This window comes from Leguminivora glycinivorella, chromosome 8 (assembly GCF_023078275.1).
Source record: "Leguminivora glycinivorella isolate SPB_JAAS2020 chromosome 8, LegGlyc_1.1, whole genome shotgun sequence".
In the NCBI taxonomy this organism is placed as follows: Eukaryota; Metazoa; Arthropoda; class Insecta; order Lepidoptera; family Tortricidae; genus Leguminivora; species Leguminivora glycinivorella.
Window position 1 is genome coordinate 25,295,396 of NC_062978.1, and position 16,958 is coordinate 25,312,353.

The 16,958-nt window shown below is 38.5% G+C and overlaps 1 protein-coding gene across 1 annotated transcript in view; it reads right to left on the bottom strand.

Moving 5' to 3' along the window:
- Window positions 1-1,861: 1,861 nt before the first annotated feature.
- The window catches only part of LOC125229171 (ATP-dependent RNA helicase SUV3 homolog, mitochondrial), a 30,620-nt gene continuing 15,523 nt past the window's right edge, over window positions 1,862-16,958 (bottom strand). The window contains exons 10-15 of the mRNA XM_048133960.1: window positions 12,638-12,831; window positions 9,614-9,793; window positions 8,240-8,388; window positions 4,639-4,737; window positions 3,906-4,035; window positions 1,862-2,140 (exon numbers count right to left, since the gene is read on the bottom strand). Of these exons, the coding sequence (XP_047989917.1) occupies window positions 2,036-2,140; window positions 3,906-4,035; window positions 4,639-4,737; window positions 8,240-8,388; window positions 9,614-9,793; window positions 12,638-12,831 (857 nt within the window). The 3' untranslated portion in view covers window positions 1,862-2,035. The remainder of the gene's footprint in view (window positions 2,141-3,905; window positions 4,036-4,638; window positions 4,738-8,239; window positions 8,389-9,613; window positions 9,794-12,637; window positions 12,832-16,958) is intronic.

A 16,958-nucleotide genomic window follows, 5' to 3' on the forward strand; every position in this document is an offset into this window, starting at 1 on the left:
AATGAGATCTCTCTAGACACTGCTAACTGGTATTAACGTGACATGAGAGACAGTGTTAAAACATTCTGGCAGGCAATTACATTATAGCCATTATAGGGCATGGTTATTTAGAAAATATTTTTTTTGTTAAGGAAATGAAAACAATAAAATCATAATTTAAGCTTTTGTTTTAATTTTTAGTCAAAGTTTTGATGTTAATTAACGTCCCTTAAAATATCCGTGACTAATTTGGTAACACCTTATATCACTTCTAATAAGATTCACAATTGGATCCTTCTCAAATGGAAAACCAAGTGTCTCAGTATGATACATCAATGAAACTGACTGATAACGTCACATCACTTTATTACACATTCATTCAACATTGATCCACTACTATGTACACGTATTTCAATATCAGTTTGTGCTTGACAATCTTTTTTGATTTAATTTTCTACCTTAAACAGAAAAAGCATTAAGTCTATATTTATAAGTTTAGTGAAACGTTACCATAAGGACGACATTTGCTTGTCTTAGCTTTATACGAGTAACCGGTCACTACGTCCTTAAGGGTCCCCCCCCCCCCACATCTCTCGCGGTGTTAGATGTGGGGGGACCCTAAGTCAAAAAAAGGGGGACGTTTTGCTGTAAAATTACACATTTAAAAAGTTTCCCAACAATACGAGTAATATCAATATGTGATTGTCATATTTTTTAGGGTTCCGTAGTCAACCAGAAACCCTTATAGTTTTGCCATGTCTGTCTGTCCGTCCGTCCGCCCGTCCGCGGATAAGTGGTAAAATAAGAAGTGGAAATAGTTATTTGTTATACAAGGGGGCAAAGTTGTATTTTAACGCCGAGTGTGGAATTGAAAAACGAGCAAGTGAAAGGATTCTATAGTTGAACCACGAGCGAAGCGAGTGGTTCGAGAATAGAATCCTGAACTTGCGAGTTTTTTAACACACGAGAAGTAAAATACATTTGCACCCGAGTGTAACACAAAACTTTTCCCCTCACTATAGCGAGAAAACTGCAATGCAAAAAATGCGTTTGTCACTGCTTCCAGTAGTTCCATAGGTGGTAAATCATCTTTATTACTAGATTCACCTACTTTTATCATATTTTAAAGCAGTTCATTTGACTTTATTCAAGGTCAAATTACTTTACCCACTAGTGGATAAAATGCGTTTTTACCCGCTGGTATTAAAGGACAAAACACGTGTTTCCGAGCTAGTGAGGGGAAAAAAATGTTTTGTTACGCCTACATGTAAAGTGGGGACTCTTTTTTCATTCCAAACCCAACGTGTGATATATTGTTGGATAGGTATTTAAAAATGAATAGGGGTTTACTAAGATCGTATTTTGATAATATTAATATTTTTGGAAATAATCGCTCCTAAAGGAAAAAAAAGTGCGTCCCCCCCCCTCTAACTTTTGAACCATAAGTTTAAAAAATATGAAAAAAATCACAAAAGTGGAACTTTATAAATACTTTCTAGGAAAATTGTTTTCAACTTGATATGTTTAGTAGTTTTTGAGAAAAATACGGAAAACTATGGAACCCTACACTGAGCGTGGCCCGACACGCTCTTGGCCGGTTTTTAGTAATTTCAATGCCACACCGGCGGATCCGATATTGTGTACCCGACTGTCGGGATCTTGCCACGTGCTTAACGTTCGATTCGTTCAATAAGTGTGAAACTGTACCCGAGTATGGGATGTCAATTATTTTGTGGCTAGCCCTATTATCTAGGAAAGTGTGTGTCTGTTTGTTTGTCCGTCTTTCACGGCAAAGCAGTGACGAATTGACGTGTTTTGTTAAGTCGAGATAGTTGAAGGGATGGATAGTGCTATAGGCTACTTTTTGTCTCTTTCTAACCCCCCACTTCCCTAAAATGGGGGGTGGAAGTTTGGACCTTTCAGCAATTTTAGAATTTAACGCGAGCGAAGCCGCGGGAAAAAACTAGTTTCACATTTACAATACGGCAGAAGATCAAATATACAAAAAACATGTCAAGCACAATCCACATAACAAAGTATAGTACAACTAGTTGATTCATTTTCTTCTATTTCTGTTTGGCTTCGTTCTGACTGTTTCTGATTTTTTATCTGTTGACAACTCTTGTTGCAATTTCTTGAGCATCTGTGGTGTTATTAGACCCTGAAAAAAAAGAACGAACATTTATTGATGACATGGGGTCATTTCTCGAAGCTACAAGTTACTAGAGGTTGTCAATGTCTAATATGACAAGTTAAAACAAGAAAGAGACATCCGCTTGTAACTTTCACTTTTGTGAAATGGGCCCCTGGGGCCCGTTTCTCGAAAGGTACAAGCCTTGTATTACAAGTACGCGAACTGTCAAATCGTATGGGTTGTCATGGAAACACACTTGTAATACAAAGCTGGTACCTTTCGAGAAACGGGCCGCGGGTCTTTGTATTAGGTATACAATACAATACAAATATTCTTTATTGTTCACCAATATAACAAGATTACATCACATAACTTTAATTAACTATGGTAGACAACAGGCGGTATCTAAAGTTAATATGTTGATAAGAATGAAATGATCTAAATATTTGTTGGTCTCACATGCAAATCGATGTTTTCTATGCATATTGTCGCCTAGCACCCATAGTACAAGCTTTGCTTAGTTTGGGGTTAGGTTGATCTGTGTAAGGTGTCCCCCAATATTTATTTATTTTTTATTTATTTAAATAGTATGGGATATAATATTGTCTTCGGTTACCGCGATAGTTACTCATGAAATAAAACTATGGAAACGGATTAAATCGCGTATAATGAATTTAAAATACATCCCGACGTTTCGAACTCTTTACAGCGTTCGTGGTCAACGGGTGACTGAGGAAAAATTAAAATGTGCAAAAGCTACCCACTTACAAGAAATATTAACGAACCATGACCACAAATAATATAGATTTCTAAGGCAGGTTCACACACTATTAATAAAGCCAATTATACAATATAAATAATTTTTTTGAATATTGTATAATTGGCTTTATTAATAGTGTGTGAACCTGCCTTAGAAATCTATATTATTTGTGGTCATGGTTCGTTAATATTTCTTGTAAGTGGGTAGCTTTTGCACATTTTAATTTTTCCTCAGTCACCCGTTGACCACGAACGCTGTAAAGAGTTCGAAACGTCGGGATGTATTTTAAATTCATTATACGCGATTTAATCCGTTTCCATAGTTTTATTTCATAGTATGGGATACATTTTCCTCAATCTTGTGGTCCCATAAAAGCTTTTGATTCTACATAATAATGGGATGGATTGGCATTAAAAAAAAGGTTATTAAAACCCACAATTTCTGGCAACCTATATACAGGGTGATTCATGAGTCGTGAGCAGGAGTGAACAGGGTACTGGGGAGGGTCACACTGAGCAACTTTCATAATGGGGCAACACTAAATTGTGATTATTTTTCTTAACTATGACTTAATTGATAAGTACTTAATTGATAGCTAATTATCAATTACGTTCTAATTATGACTTAATTGATGATTAACTATCAATTAAGTCATAGTTAAGAAAAATAATCACAATTTAGTGTTGCCCCATTATGAAAGTTGCTCAGTGTGACCCTCCCCAGTACCCTGTTCACTCCTGCTCACGACTCATGAATCACCCTGTATATGTTTTTTTTCCCAAAATCCGTAAACGCACATCTTCATTGACATGAAATCGAGGGGAAGTCTTCTAAGACCGTTTTCACGTAGCCCGTTTCAAGGCTTGTACCTTTCGAGAAACGGGCCACTGGTAGCCGTGGTTCACTTCTCACAGCCAAAAATTATAAGTGGAAGTCCTTTTTCAACTTGTCATATTAGACAGCGACTACCGCTTGTAATTTGTAACTTGTGACTTACTAGTCCAATTACATAATACACTGAGTTATACAAACCTTAGAGACGAGCATTTCTGAGAGTTTCCCCTTGCCCTCATCTCTCGTGTGCACTCTTGGCCTCCTATGTTTCGCGTGTGCGGCGTCCTCGCTATCTTCTCGAAGCACTTGCTCGGAATTCCTTAGTAACCTATAAAAATATTCTAGTTATTTAAATAATCATTCATAATAATCCGATCTTTGTCTCTCTTCTTATTCCTACTACTCTTAATATCTCACGTTATGCGGGGTCGGTACAACATGTCTTCCTCTTCCATTCTCTTCTATTTTTCGTCATCTCAGCACTCACATATTTCTTTTTCATATCTTATTTCACACAATCCTTCTATCGTTGTTTGGGTTTACCCCTCCCTCTCCATCCATGAACATTATTCGTTTATACATTTACTAGCGACCCGCCCCGACTTCGCACGGGTACTATACCTACATGTAAACCTTCCTCTACAATCACTCTATCTATTAAAAAAACCGCATCAAAATCCGTTGCGTAGTTTTAAAGATTTAAGCATACATAGGGACATAGGGACAGAGAAAGCGACTTTGTTTTATACTATGTAGTGATTTGAAAAAAAAAACCGTTCTTTGTATGAACGTATAAATAGATACCGATGACTCGGTTTCGTCACCGTAAAATTAAAAAGGAATTTCTTATTTACACGTCTTGCCTCACTTGCGCATGGTCTCTGTCAACCAATGATGCTGCTGACTAATCATTGAATATGTTTATACCTACCTCGTAATTTGGAATATTCCTTGTTGAATAATGGCGTCTAGTTCTGTTTCCATTTCTCTCACTAGTTTCACGTCGGGGAACATGTCTGGAAACCGGTAGCTGTGGACAGACGACTCGTTTTAGAATAAAAAATATTTAATTAAAATAACACGATTTTCACTCCCAGTTTTATGTTTAAACTAGCTTTTACCCGCGGCTTCGCCCGCGTAATAAAAGTATTCTTATTCAAACGTTTACAAAAAATAAGATTTTCATTTGGATCCGTAGGTTTCTATGTAGGTACATTTGTCCGCAATTATTTCGATTAAGGTGCAGCGGGGCATTATACTTCTACATGTATCCACTGAACACGCTTACCATATATATTCCCTGTCCCCGTCCCTCCCCTATCCCTATCCCTACCCTTATCCCTGTTCCGGCTCGTCCCCTCCCGTCTCGTCCCGTCCCGTCCCGCCCCGCCCCGTCCCTGTTCCTGTCCCTGTCAAATTATCATGTTAGGCGGTGAATTTTTAAAAATCCTTTCTTAGTGCCATTCTAAGGAATTTGAAATCTCTTGAACCAGAAGTAAACATAAAAAAGAAATCCATATGGCTATTTTCGATATTTAAACCCCATTGCACCACAACAGGGGAAAAGGTATTTCACTTCCGCCACGTCAGATTTTAAAAACGTTGTATTTATCGTGATCAGCGACCCGATAAACCATAAAAACGATACCCATATTGGTTTTTTGACATTATCACCCCTTTTCACCCTTTTAAATGGTACATTTTTAAAAAACTTGAAACACGTATTTAGTCATATGTCTTTAGCAATCCTCCTGTGAAGTTTCGCATAAAACAGTGAAACTAACATTGTTTCCCCATACAAACTTTGAACCCCCATTTGACCCGCTTAGGAGGCGAATTTTGAAAAATCCTTTCTTAGTGCTCCTTTACACTATATAAGGAACCAACGTGCCAAATTTGACATCTCTAGGACCAGCGGTTTCAGCTGTGCGTTGATATGTCCGTCAGTCTATATATTTTTTTATATTTAAACCCCATTGCACCACAACAGGGGAGAAGGTATTTCACTTCCGCCTCGTTAGATTTAAAAAACGTTGTATTTATCGTGATCAGCGACCCGATAAACCATAAAAACGATACCCATATTGGTTTTTTGACTTTATTAACCCCTTTTGACCCTTTTAGGGGTAAAATTTTCAAAAATTTGAAACACGTATTAAGTCATATGTCTTAACCACTTGACAGTCCTACGATAGCATAGTATCCAAAAAAAAATTCCGGTAGACAGTCCTACGATACCTTACTATCCAAAAGAGGGGATGGAGACACAGTTGATTAAAGTGACATCTAGCGAAATATTGCGGCATTATTTACTTATTCTCTTGATACAATAACGTAGCCTAACTACATAGTTTGCTACAAAAAGTATAGATGGCAGTGTACGCTCGTTACTTAGTGAATGAAAAAATAAATTCGGCAGTGCCTTGTCAAACTCCGCGTGTTTGTGTTTGATTTTGAATTTGTTTAATTTTTTTGGATATCTTCATGAGAACTGTATGTGTTGGTTGTGGTATCATTATAAAGGTAAAATAGTATATTTCTCTAATACGTAATAAAAAAGGGGGTCATCGCTCAAAATTTCCTGTAATTTAAGTAATAGTCAAATAAAAAATTTCTTCATTTTTTTCGATTACATAAGTTTAACCTTGATTTATAGTATATAATCATACATATTTTACTATCACTATAATTTTATTTCAAGTACTGTACGTTCATTTATACCGATGTATTTTTTTTTGAACTATACCTTGTGTAGTTTAGAAGATACAGACGTTTTTGTAAAAAGTTGTGAATGCGCAGCGCGCTGCGCGCGTCGCTTAAAAACCCGGACGGTTGACCGGAATATGGTCGCGCGGGCTGGACTGTCAAGTGGTTATGGAATCTTCTTGTGAAGTTTCGAATAAAATAGTCAAACTAATCTTGTTTCCCCATACAAACTTTGAACCCCCATGTGACCCCCTTAGGAGGTGAATTTTGGAAAATCCTTTCTTAGCGCTCCTCTACACTACATAAGGAACCTACGTGCCAAATTTAAAATCTCTAGGACCAGTGGTTTCGGCTGTGCTTTGATATGTCCGTCAGTCAATATATTTTTTTGATATTTAAACCCTTTTGCACCACAACAGAGGAGATGATATTTCACTTCCGCCTCATTAGATTTTTAAAACGTTGTATTTATTGTGATCAGCGACCCGATAAACCATAAAAACGATACCCATATTGATTTTTTTACTTTATCACCCCCTTTTCACCCTTTTAGGGGTTAAATTTTCAAAAAACCTGAAACACGTATTCAATCATATGTCTTAAGGAATCTTCCTGTGAAGTTTCGAATAAAATAGTCAAACTAATCTTGTTTCCCCATACAAACTTTGAACCCCCATTCGACCCCCTTAGGAGGTGAATTTTGGAAAATCCTTTCTTAGTGCTCCTCTACACTATATAAGGAACCTACGTGCCAAATTTGAAATCTCTAGGACCAGCGGTTTCGGCTGTGCGTTGATATGTCAGTCAGTCAGTCAGTCAGTCAGTCAGTCAGTCAGTCAGTCAGTCAGTCAGTCAGTCAGTCAGTCAGTCAGTCAGTCAGTCAGTCAGCTTCTTCTTTTATATATTTAGAAGTAATATAAAATATTGCTGGTACAAGTTTAGGCAGCAAACGAGCAGACGAGCCACCTGATGGGAAGCAGTCATCACTGCCCATGGACATAAACAACATCAGAGGAGCCACTTATGCGTTTGAGAGCCCTAAATACCTGCTTCTTAAAGAACCCCATCTCATGGCGCAAGGGTAGCTCAGAAGGTCCCTATCCGTTTGTTTCCGCGTACGAGTTCCCCGGGACAGAGTTCCTTCGCTCAAAATGTACGCCATCGCAATCCGAATCGTAGGAGTCTCTGCAGGCTAGGTTGGAAGGCTTGGCAGGCCAGACTTTAGTAAGTTTACTTGCCTCAACCACAAATAAAGTTCAAGTACGTCAAACACAGCTTCTAGGAACTAAGTCCATGATAGTCTTTGGTGCTGTGAGAGGTCAGTCTACTGTATTTGACATCCAGTTCTTCGCCAATAGATATGGAAGTCATAACTATCTGAACTTACCTCAACCACAAATAAAGTTCAAGTACGCCAAACACAGCTTCTAGAAACTAAGTCCATGATAGTCTTTGCTGCTGGGAGAGGCCAGTCCACTGTGTTTGACATCCAGTTCTTCGCCAGTAGACATGGAAGTCATAACTATCTGAACTTACCTTAACCACAAATAAAGTTCAAGTACGTCAAACACAGCTTCTAGGAACTAAGTCCATGATAGTCTTTGGTGCTGGGAGAGGTCAGTCTACTGTATTTGACATCCAGTTCTTCGCCAAAAGATATGGAAGTCATAACTATCTGAACTTACCTCAACCACAAATAAAGTTCAAGTACGTCAAACACAGCTTCTAGATGAACTAAGTCCATGATAGTCTTTGGTGCTGGGAGAGGCCAGTCTACTGTATTTGACATCCAGTTCTTCGCCAGTAGACAAACTATCTGAACTTACCTCAACCACAAATAAAGTTCAAGTACGTCAAACACAGCTTCTAGATGAACTAAGTCCATGATAGTCTTTGGTGCTGGGAGAGGCCAGTCCACTGTGTTTGACATCCAGTTCTTAGTTATTGGCTCGTTCCGGCTGTATTGGCGGACCATCTGTCAAAAAAAAAACATTTTAGAAGAACTATACTCCGGTCAATTTAGAGTTAATTCCGAGTATAGGTGATTCCGAAAATGTCATGTAGAGATAATTTTCGATAGTATCTTACGTCAGTTGAAGTCTTATGATAAGTGAACATTCAAATCAAGAGTGAACAGGCATCTTCTGGGCGAGCTCACTCCATCGCAGGCCACGTCTTTGCCTTTGGCTAGTCTGTGGCCAAGAGTAAGCCCATTTATTATTTAAAGGAAAAAAGCAGTCTTCAGCAAAACATCGTGCTCGTATCGAATTGAATCATTTCTTTAGAGATTGGCAGAAAATGATATCTCAGTAATATCACGATTTGTGACGTTCCACGGAAAAATGTACCTTAGGGTCCCCCTACATCTGGCGTCTCGCGAGCATAGCGTCGGGCCAACTGTATGAAAAAAGCTTTGCCATATTTTTACAGTTGGCCCGACGCTACGCTCGCGAGACGCCAGATGTGGACCCTTAAGACAACAGACACTAATGTCGCTTAGCACATCATTAGTATGACAATCAATACCATTTTAATCAGAGTGTTTTTCAACTCAATTTCGCATTACTGTCCTTAAGGAAATTGGCACAGACGAAAGGCAGCTTATTATTAATAGGCACGCAGCGGAATAATCTCTGATCGACTGAGCATGAAAAATACCACGATCTACACTAGTTCACGCTAGCAGCTATCCCATTTTAAAAGTTCTAGGCTTTTCTATCCAATTGTGTTTGGTTTTAAAACAAATGACAGCCGAGACAATTAAGAACAGTGTTTTAAATTCAATTTCATTAAGTCGAATAGGCTAGACGACTAAAAAAAACTAATTAGTCCGTCAGTTAGATCATCAAAGAATTTTAGACACGTATTTTTTCTTTTTTCTCGTAAACGAAAAATGACGACGGTACAGTGCGTTGAAGTTTCGCGTGACGTCACGCCTAGGTACAATTTTTACTTAGGAGTGACGTCTCAAGCCCCCACCCCGGAACTTTGATGCTCTATATCTTTGTATTTTTTCATTAATTAGAAAAAGCGAAGAATATGTGTTTAGTATTTTTGGACGATCTAACTGGCGGACTAAACAGGATGCCATTTTTTTTATATAGTCGTCATCCCTATTGTGTTAAGTTTTAAAACAAACGACAGCCGATACCGTTAAGAACAGTGTTCTAAATTCAATTTCATTAAGTCGAATGACTAACCTTAAGGAACGTAGCACAGACAAATGGCAGCTTATTATTAATAGGAGCGCAGCAGAATACATAGCGAGCTCGCAACGGCAGTGGCACATGCTGAATCATCTCCGCTAGGAACTTGAAGGCTTCTGTGTTGCACATGAAGTATAGCGAGTCGTCTACTGTGCAGAGGTGCACGAATATGTCCTGCGAACAAGGAACAATAAGTTTTTTGCAAAAAATTCGTTTTTGGCACAAGCTTTTATCCCTGACTGTACCTTCCTTTCAACAGTCATCTACTGCTCTCCGAGACGTTTCTAAAAACCCCTTACTCGATGGGAATACGACGATAACAGAGTTCCTATGACCACATTTCTGCTCCATCATCAGATCAGCTCCATAATACCATAATATTGCATTGTCACGTGATTTACATATGTGTACAAAATTTCAGCTCAATCGGAAACCGGGAAGTGGGTTAAATTTAGCTTCTACGTTTTGACCCAAACTAACATGTAATAAGGCAAGTTGAATAAAAGCTTGTAAAAATGCACTGTCTTTGGTGGGTGACTTGCGACATCCAAGACAACGAATATAATTTCCATGGTATGGGCATCTGCAATATAGCGCTGGTAGCCTAGCGGTAAGTACGTGCGACTTTCGTTCCGGAGGTCGCGGGTTCGAACCCCGGCTCGCACCAATGAGTTTTTCGGAATTTATGTGCGAAATGTCATTTGATATTTGCCAGTCGCTTTTCGGTGAAGGAAAACATCGTGAGGAAACCGGACTAATTCCAATAAGGTCTAGTTTATCCTTCGGGTTGGAAGGTCAGATGGCAGTCGCTTTCGTAAAAACTAGCGCCTACGCCAAATCATGGGATTAGTTGTCAAAGCGGACCCCAGGCTCCCATGAGCTGTGGCAAATGCCGGGATAACGCAAGGAGGATGGATGGGCATCTGCAATATCTGCATATATGTAGGCACATTTCTGCTTGATACAAAATTAATTTTAAGTTTAACCATACGTTACGCTTTCAAGGTTGATATTTCAACTTATTACAATGCAATAAGGTGAAGAAGTGGATACATATCTTTGTAGCCGAATGTACAACTGCAGATAGATTACGTGAAGCATGGTTTGCAGAGCTATGGCAAAAGTCGGAGATGAAACAATAAATCAGGCACACCTCGGACACTGACGATCAAATATATGAAAGAGGTGCGTTCCTAGCACACAGTCTAAGCTCGTGTAGGTGAACACGTACCATGCTTGTGTGAGTGAGATATGACAGGTCGACTGTTCGCATTTTTGACAGGCGGTAACTGTGAGGTAACCGAGAGGGGGTGGGCGACACTTTCAGCGGGGAGCGAGAGTGGTCATACTGTACGATAGTAATCTTTATTATACTGTGATACAGGTGTCTTATTTATTTATTTATATACAAAGGCCGATCTCCGTACAATGCCAAAGACCCGAAGCGAAGTAATTATGGGTCAATGAACTCACCATGAGACTGCTAAGCCTAGCGTGAGGTAGATGATAAGCATATAGCTCCATCTGTTCAGAAGTGGGATGTAGACTCGCCTGGCTGACCGAAGAGGTTTACTGAGCAACTTCTTTAGTGCTGACAGATCTTTTTGGGAATTATAGGTCACATGTACTCACCATGAGACTGCTAAGACTACCGTGTGGTAGATGGTAAGCGTATAGCTCCATCTGTTCAGAAGTGGGATGTAGACTCGCCTGGCTGACCGAAGAGGTTTACTGAGCAACTTCTTTAGTGCTGACAGATCTTTTTGGGAATTATAGGTCACATGTACTCACCATGAGACTGCTAAGACTAGCGTGTGGTAGATGGTAAGTGTATAGCTCCATCTGTTTAGAAGTGGGGTGTAGACCCTCCTGGCTGACCGAAGAGGTTTACTGAGTAGCTCCTTGAGTATTGGCAGGTTTATGTAGTAACTATAGGTCAAATATACCTACTCACCCTGAGACTGCTAAGGCTGGCGTGTGGTAGATGATAAGCATATAGCTCCATCTGTTCAGAAGTGGGATGTAGACCCGCTTGGCTGACCGAAGAGGTTTACTGAGCAACTTCTTTAGTGCTGACAGATCTTTTTGGGAACTATAAGGTCACATGTACTCACCATGAGACTGCTAAGACTAGCGTGTGGTAGATGGTAAGTGTATAGCTCCATCTGTTTAGAAGTGGGGTGTAGACCCTCCTGGCTGACCGAAGAGGTTTACTGAGTAGCTCCTTGAGTATTGGCAGGTTTATGTAGTAACTATAGGTCAAATATACCTAAAGTCAGTTCAGCCTTACTTGTCCAATATAGTAAACAAACGAAACGTCAAATATGGTCAAAGACAATTACTAGGAATTGGAAGTGTCGATAAAATGATGTATTAACGATAATTTCGCTGCTGACGTCATCAGAGGATTTTCAATTTTACGTCACACAATATCTATGTTAAAACCAAAATTTAATTCTTTTTCGTCACATTTGCAATAATCCTGTGAAAAAGGCTTGTCTCACATTCGCTTTCTTCAGAAACATGATTAAAATCGGATCATGGCTCTGGGAGTCATGGGTGAACATAAGTACATAAAACATAAATACGAAACTGAATACAGAACCTCCTGCTTCTACGTAAAGAAGTTGGTTAAAAATCTGATAAGTTAGTGTAATATACATAATGTATAATATCAACGCATTTTTTCCAAGCTATACAAACTCTAACGTTAATATCGATCGTTCATAACGATAAGTTGTCATCCCAACATTGCGACTCATAGACAATCTAGACTTCGTAATGTCAGGAGTTTTTTATGTCATCCGTTCGTAATTACAATTATTGATGAAAATCGTTCTAGAAATGATATTATTCAGTGGTTTTTTGATTGATTTCAATACTTTGTGAGTTTATTTAAGTGTATAATAACATTTTAAGTGATGGTTAATGTGTAATTCCAGAGAAAATTGAGATAATGTTTTCCAGCAGTGTTTGTTTACATGATTGGACAAGTAAGCCTGAACTGAGTGTACTCACCATGAGACTGCTAAGGCTGGCGTGTGGTAGATGGTATGCGTATAGCTCCATCTGTTCAGAAGTGGGATGTAGTCCCGCTTGGCTGACCGGGTCTGGAGGTTTACTGAGGAGCTCCTTGAGCGTTGGCAGGTCTTCCGGTTTGTATGTGGTGACGTATCCGGTTTCCCACGCGCTGCCGTAGCGACCGGCTCGACCTTTTTTGGAAAATCAAAGAAACATGTTTTACACGTTTTGGCGTCCCGTATTTACTACAGTATTTAATATTTCAGTGATAACCATATTGCATGCAAATTATTGAATCGCTTAAATGAGTGTATCATTTTAAAAAAAATAAACAAAGGCAGGCAAAAAAGCCTCTTCATGACGTTTGATTAGTATCAAACTAACATACAGATGTATAGCCTGACAAGTTTTTAGTTGACCCTCGCCGCGTTGCGGATTTTCAGCTGAACTAATTTCTTTTACTGGCAAGGATTACTATTTGACACCCGTTGTCGAAAGTCATCGAATGTCAGTGATGTAAACATGAAGCAAATATTTTAAATTTTATAACGGTTTCATCGCAATTTTATCCAAAATAATATGATTAAAAGTGAAAATAATTATACTAAACGTGATAAATTACTTACAACAAGAAAGGATGAAGGATTCGACAGCATTTCGATACCAATGTTCTGAAATTGGTTATTGACAAGTCCGGGACAGACAGTTTATAGTGCGGTTCTCCTGTATTAATTTGTTGGTTTCGCGTTTAGCCTAATATATTTTTTGTTCTAATTTAAGGTGTCTGTAGTTCTGCCGTGCAAAATATGTATAGAAATAAGGAGGCCGTTCCATAACTGCCACCAGTACAGAACAAGGTCCCACGAAAAAAGAAAATAAACATCGATGATGATTTGCTAGAGTCAGGACCGAACCACTGGATTGAACTGCATAATCCCAAAGTCCTTTAAACTGAACGTCTTTACTATAGCAGGAAAGTACGTGAAGCGATTGAAATCAGGAAACATCGTAATTTCAATCAAAATGAAGGGCAAGGGATTTCATCTTCGTGGAATCCAGTGATTAGCAAGTGTAAACGTGAGAAAACTTCCCGTCTCATACCATCGGATGTCGTGAGTGTTGTATGTAGGCAGAGTGGCAACCCTAGCGTAAAAGTGACTGATGACAATCAAGTGCGGGTAGTTCGAAAAACTCGTACAGCTAGAAGATGTTGATACAACTCCCAGCCAGTCTACCCGTGACCACGGACGTAATGTCATGTCCGAAACGTCGGGTTAAATATAAAACGTAAGTTTTACGCGATTAAGTCCCGTTTTAATTTAATAATATAAACATCGATGACTTCGATTAAGGCACAAGATTCATGGATTTTAGGCTGTGCGGAAAGAAGTAGCGAGTCTTAAAACCTTGCTTTTTAAATTTTGATTCTCTAAAACCATGTTTTAATTTTCTACAAATATTAACGGGTAACCAGTACACACTGTCCCCAATACGTATGACGTCGGCACATTATTGCCATATTAATTATAACCATAGTATAAAATAACTTCTGTAAACTGTAATACTTTAGACAACAGAATCAATGTTTAATCATTGTTTACACTGTACTTTAATTATATAGCTAACTTGTTTTTCTAACTTTCATGACATATAAATGCAATACAGGTCTCCCGCGGTACAGGCCTAGCCTAGTGCGGGGACCCCTGGAAACTTGTGTTAACAATAATTAGGATATGCACAAATGGATGTAAATTTTACCTATCTTTTGTAACAAATGACTTTGTGTTTATGTGCAACAATAAACGATTTTTACTTTTACTTTTACTTTTACTTTACTTTATATGAAAGCGGTTTGTAGCGACACTCTTTCAGGGTCAAATAAAATCTTGTCAGGCTATAGCACGAAAAGGTTTTCCTCCATATTGTTACGGAAACGTACGAACGTGTAATGCTATTTCAGTCAAGACGTACTGACACTGTCTGAACTAGCATGACATACGAACGTTTCAGGGAAAATACAAAGGAAAATCTTTTCGCACCACATCTGTACTTAAGAGGGGGTCGTACGAAATCCTCGAAAAGAGCATTCGGCGTTTAACAAATGCTGCTCACATTTCTCAATAAAATGAAATAAAATAAATGTAGTTATTATCTTAAAGAGTGTGTCTACAACTTTTGACTATTCAGAATCTCTAATTATTAAGGGTATAATAAATAAACCCACGCAAAGTTGACCCAAAATGAGAAAAACGTATGTCGCCGTTTAGTAAACTTTGTTAAAAAAATTCAATACTTTAGTTATAACATTAAGTGATTCTAAAAGCCAGATAAATGGACTAGAAGTTTTGAGGTTTTTTATATTTTTCCTCTCAAAGGCAACACAGAAATTTTACCTTAAATTTAAACTATCGTAAAATTTCCATACATTCGCCATTGCTGTCAGAATTCTCCTTTCGATTAGACGCCGTGAGCGGCTCATCGGAGGCAGACGTGTCGCCGGTCGCTCCGTGTTGACAATTAAATTTGACAAATATTTTGACAGAAAATAGTGTACGTACACGAAAAACCATACCAGTGTAAAACTGTGCTCAAAATAAATAGGGTAAATCAAATATGTCAGGTGGAGATCCAATCTCATTTAAAGTTTAAAGGTGCATGGCTTGTGCATAAAAAATAAATAAAAATATATCACATTATTAAAGAAAATAACGAACACAACCGAATGAGTATAAATTATTTCATTCTAGTTCGGTTAAATTGAAAAAAGTTTCATGTTTTCTTTTACTCATTGGAATACATTTTCATTACGCTGGTATTAACAGTACGTCATTTTAAAAATATATATGACAGCACCTACGTCAAATTTTGTCAACCAAACTTCACAGGTTGTATGTAAACAATTACAATTTAATTTATCCATACATATTTAGATACTTATTAATCGATTCTTACTTAGAATAGAAAAAAGGGAATGCGAGCGGGTATAGGTATAGTGCTTCTGGTTCAAATTTAATTGTATATATAAAACAATGTCTCAATTTCATTAAAGATTTACTCTGTGCATACCGCGAACACGTAACCGTAAGTTGAAAACAATAATAATTATAAAGTACCTAAATACATCGTTGTTTAGAAAGCGCTTGTTTTGAATGGCACTTCTCCACTCAACTAGACCAAATATTCATGGAATACCAGCTGGTGACCAGCATAAAATGACTATGAACGGCCGTGCAAAAATATCTGATTTTCTATAGGGGGCCATAAGTATATGACGACATGTTCCCGGCAAAAATTGGTGATGCTCCGTGACCGTCAAAAACATCGTCTCTCTTTCTAGCGTCTCGCGAACGTAGCGTCGGGCCAACTGTATGGAAAAAGCCGCCGCGTCAGCCCGGCTTAGTCATACAGTTGGCCCGACGCTACGATCGCAAGACGGTAGATGTGAGAGGGTCCTTATCCGGATAAATATCTGATCGGGTCGCTTAAAAATTTTTGATTTGATTCCTTATAAAAACCTAAATTACACTCTCATCCGCATAAATATCTATCCATTGTTAAAGCAAATAATATCTTACGGGCTAGAAATCATTAATATGTAATTAATTTGCAATAACAAACCCTACTTAGTTGCCTTACAGCCGTAAGTTGTATGAGGTGATTTGACAGTTCATGAAAACGGTGTAGACTTAATTAATTGAAATACGGTTGTACTCACGTTATTATATCGCTATTGCTGCGACATGTTTCGGGCCAATTCGGAGGCCCCTCTTCAGGCGTATAGGAGTTCACGCGACGGCTAGACTCCGCAAACGGACGCGCGCGCGGACGGACGCGGGGGCGGTTTGCGGAGTCTAGCCGTCGCGTGAACTCCTATACGCCTGAAGAGGGGCCTCCGAATTGGCCCGAAACATGTCGCAGCAATAGCGATATAATAACGTGAGTACAACCGTATTTCAATTAATTATTTGAATATGTCTCACGGAAGTTTAACGTGTACGGTGTAGACTTATTGTCATTGGATATGTCTGTCTCATCTGTTTTTAAATTATGACAAGTAAACTTATTAGTCATACTTGTTATGGAGAATTTTTGGCCAAAAGCTGCACTTTTGGATGGAAGCAAGCCGCTTTGCATGGTGATAGTAGACATCATAGTAAACGATTTTTTCCGAGGATATCGAAATTTCATCCCTTAGGAAACCGAGCGGTGTTTTATGAAAATAAAAAAAATTCTATCTTTTTATTGTATCGTCCGATTTTGACAAAACGTATCTCAAATGAAAGATATTGCTTTATATAATTAAAAAAAAATGAAACAA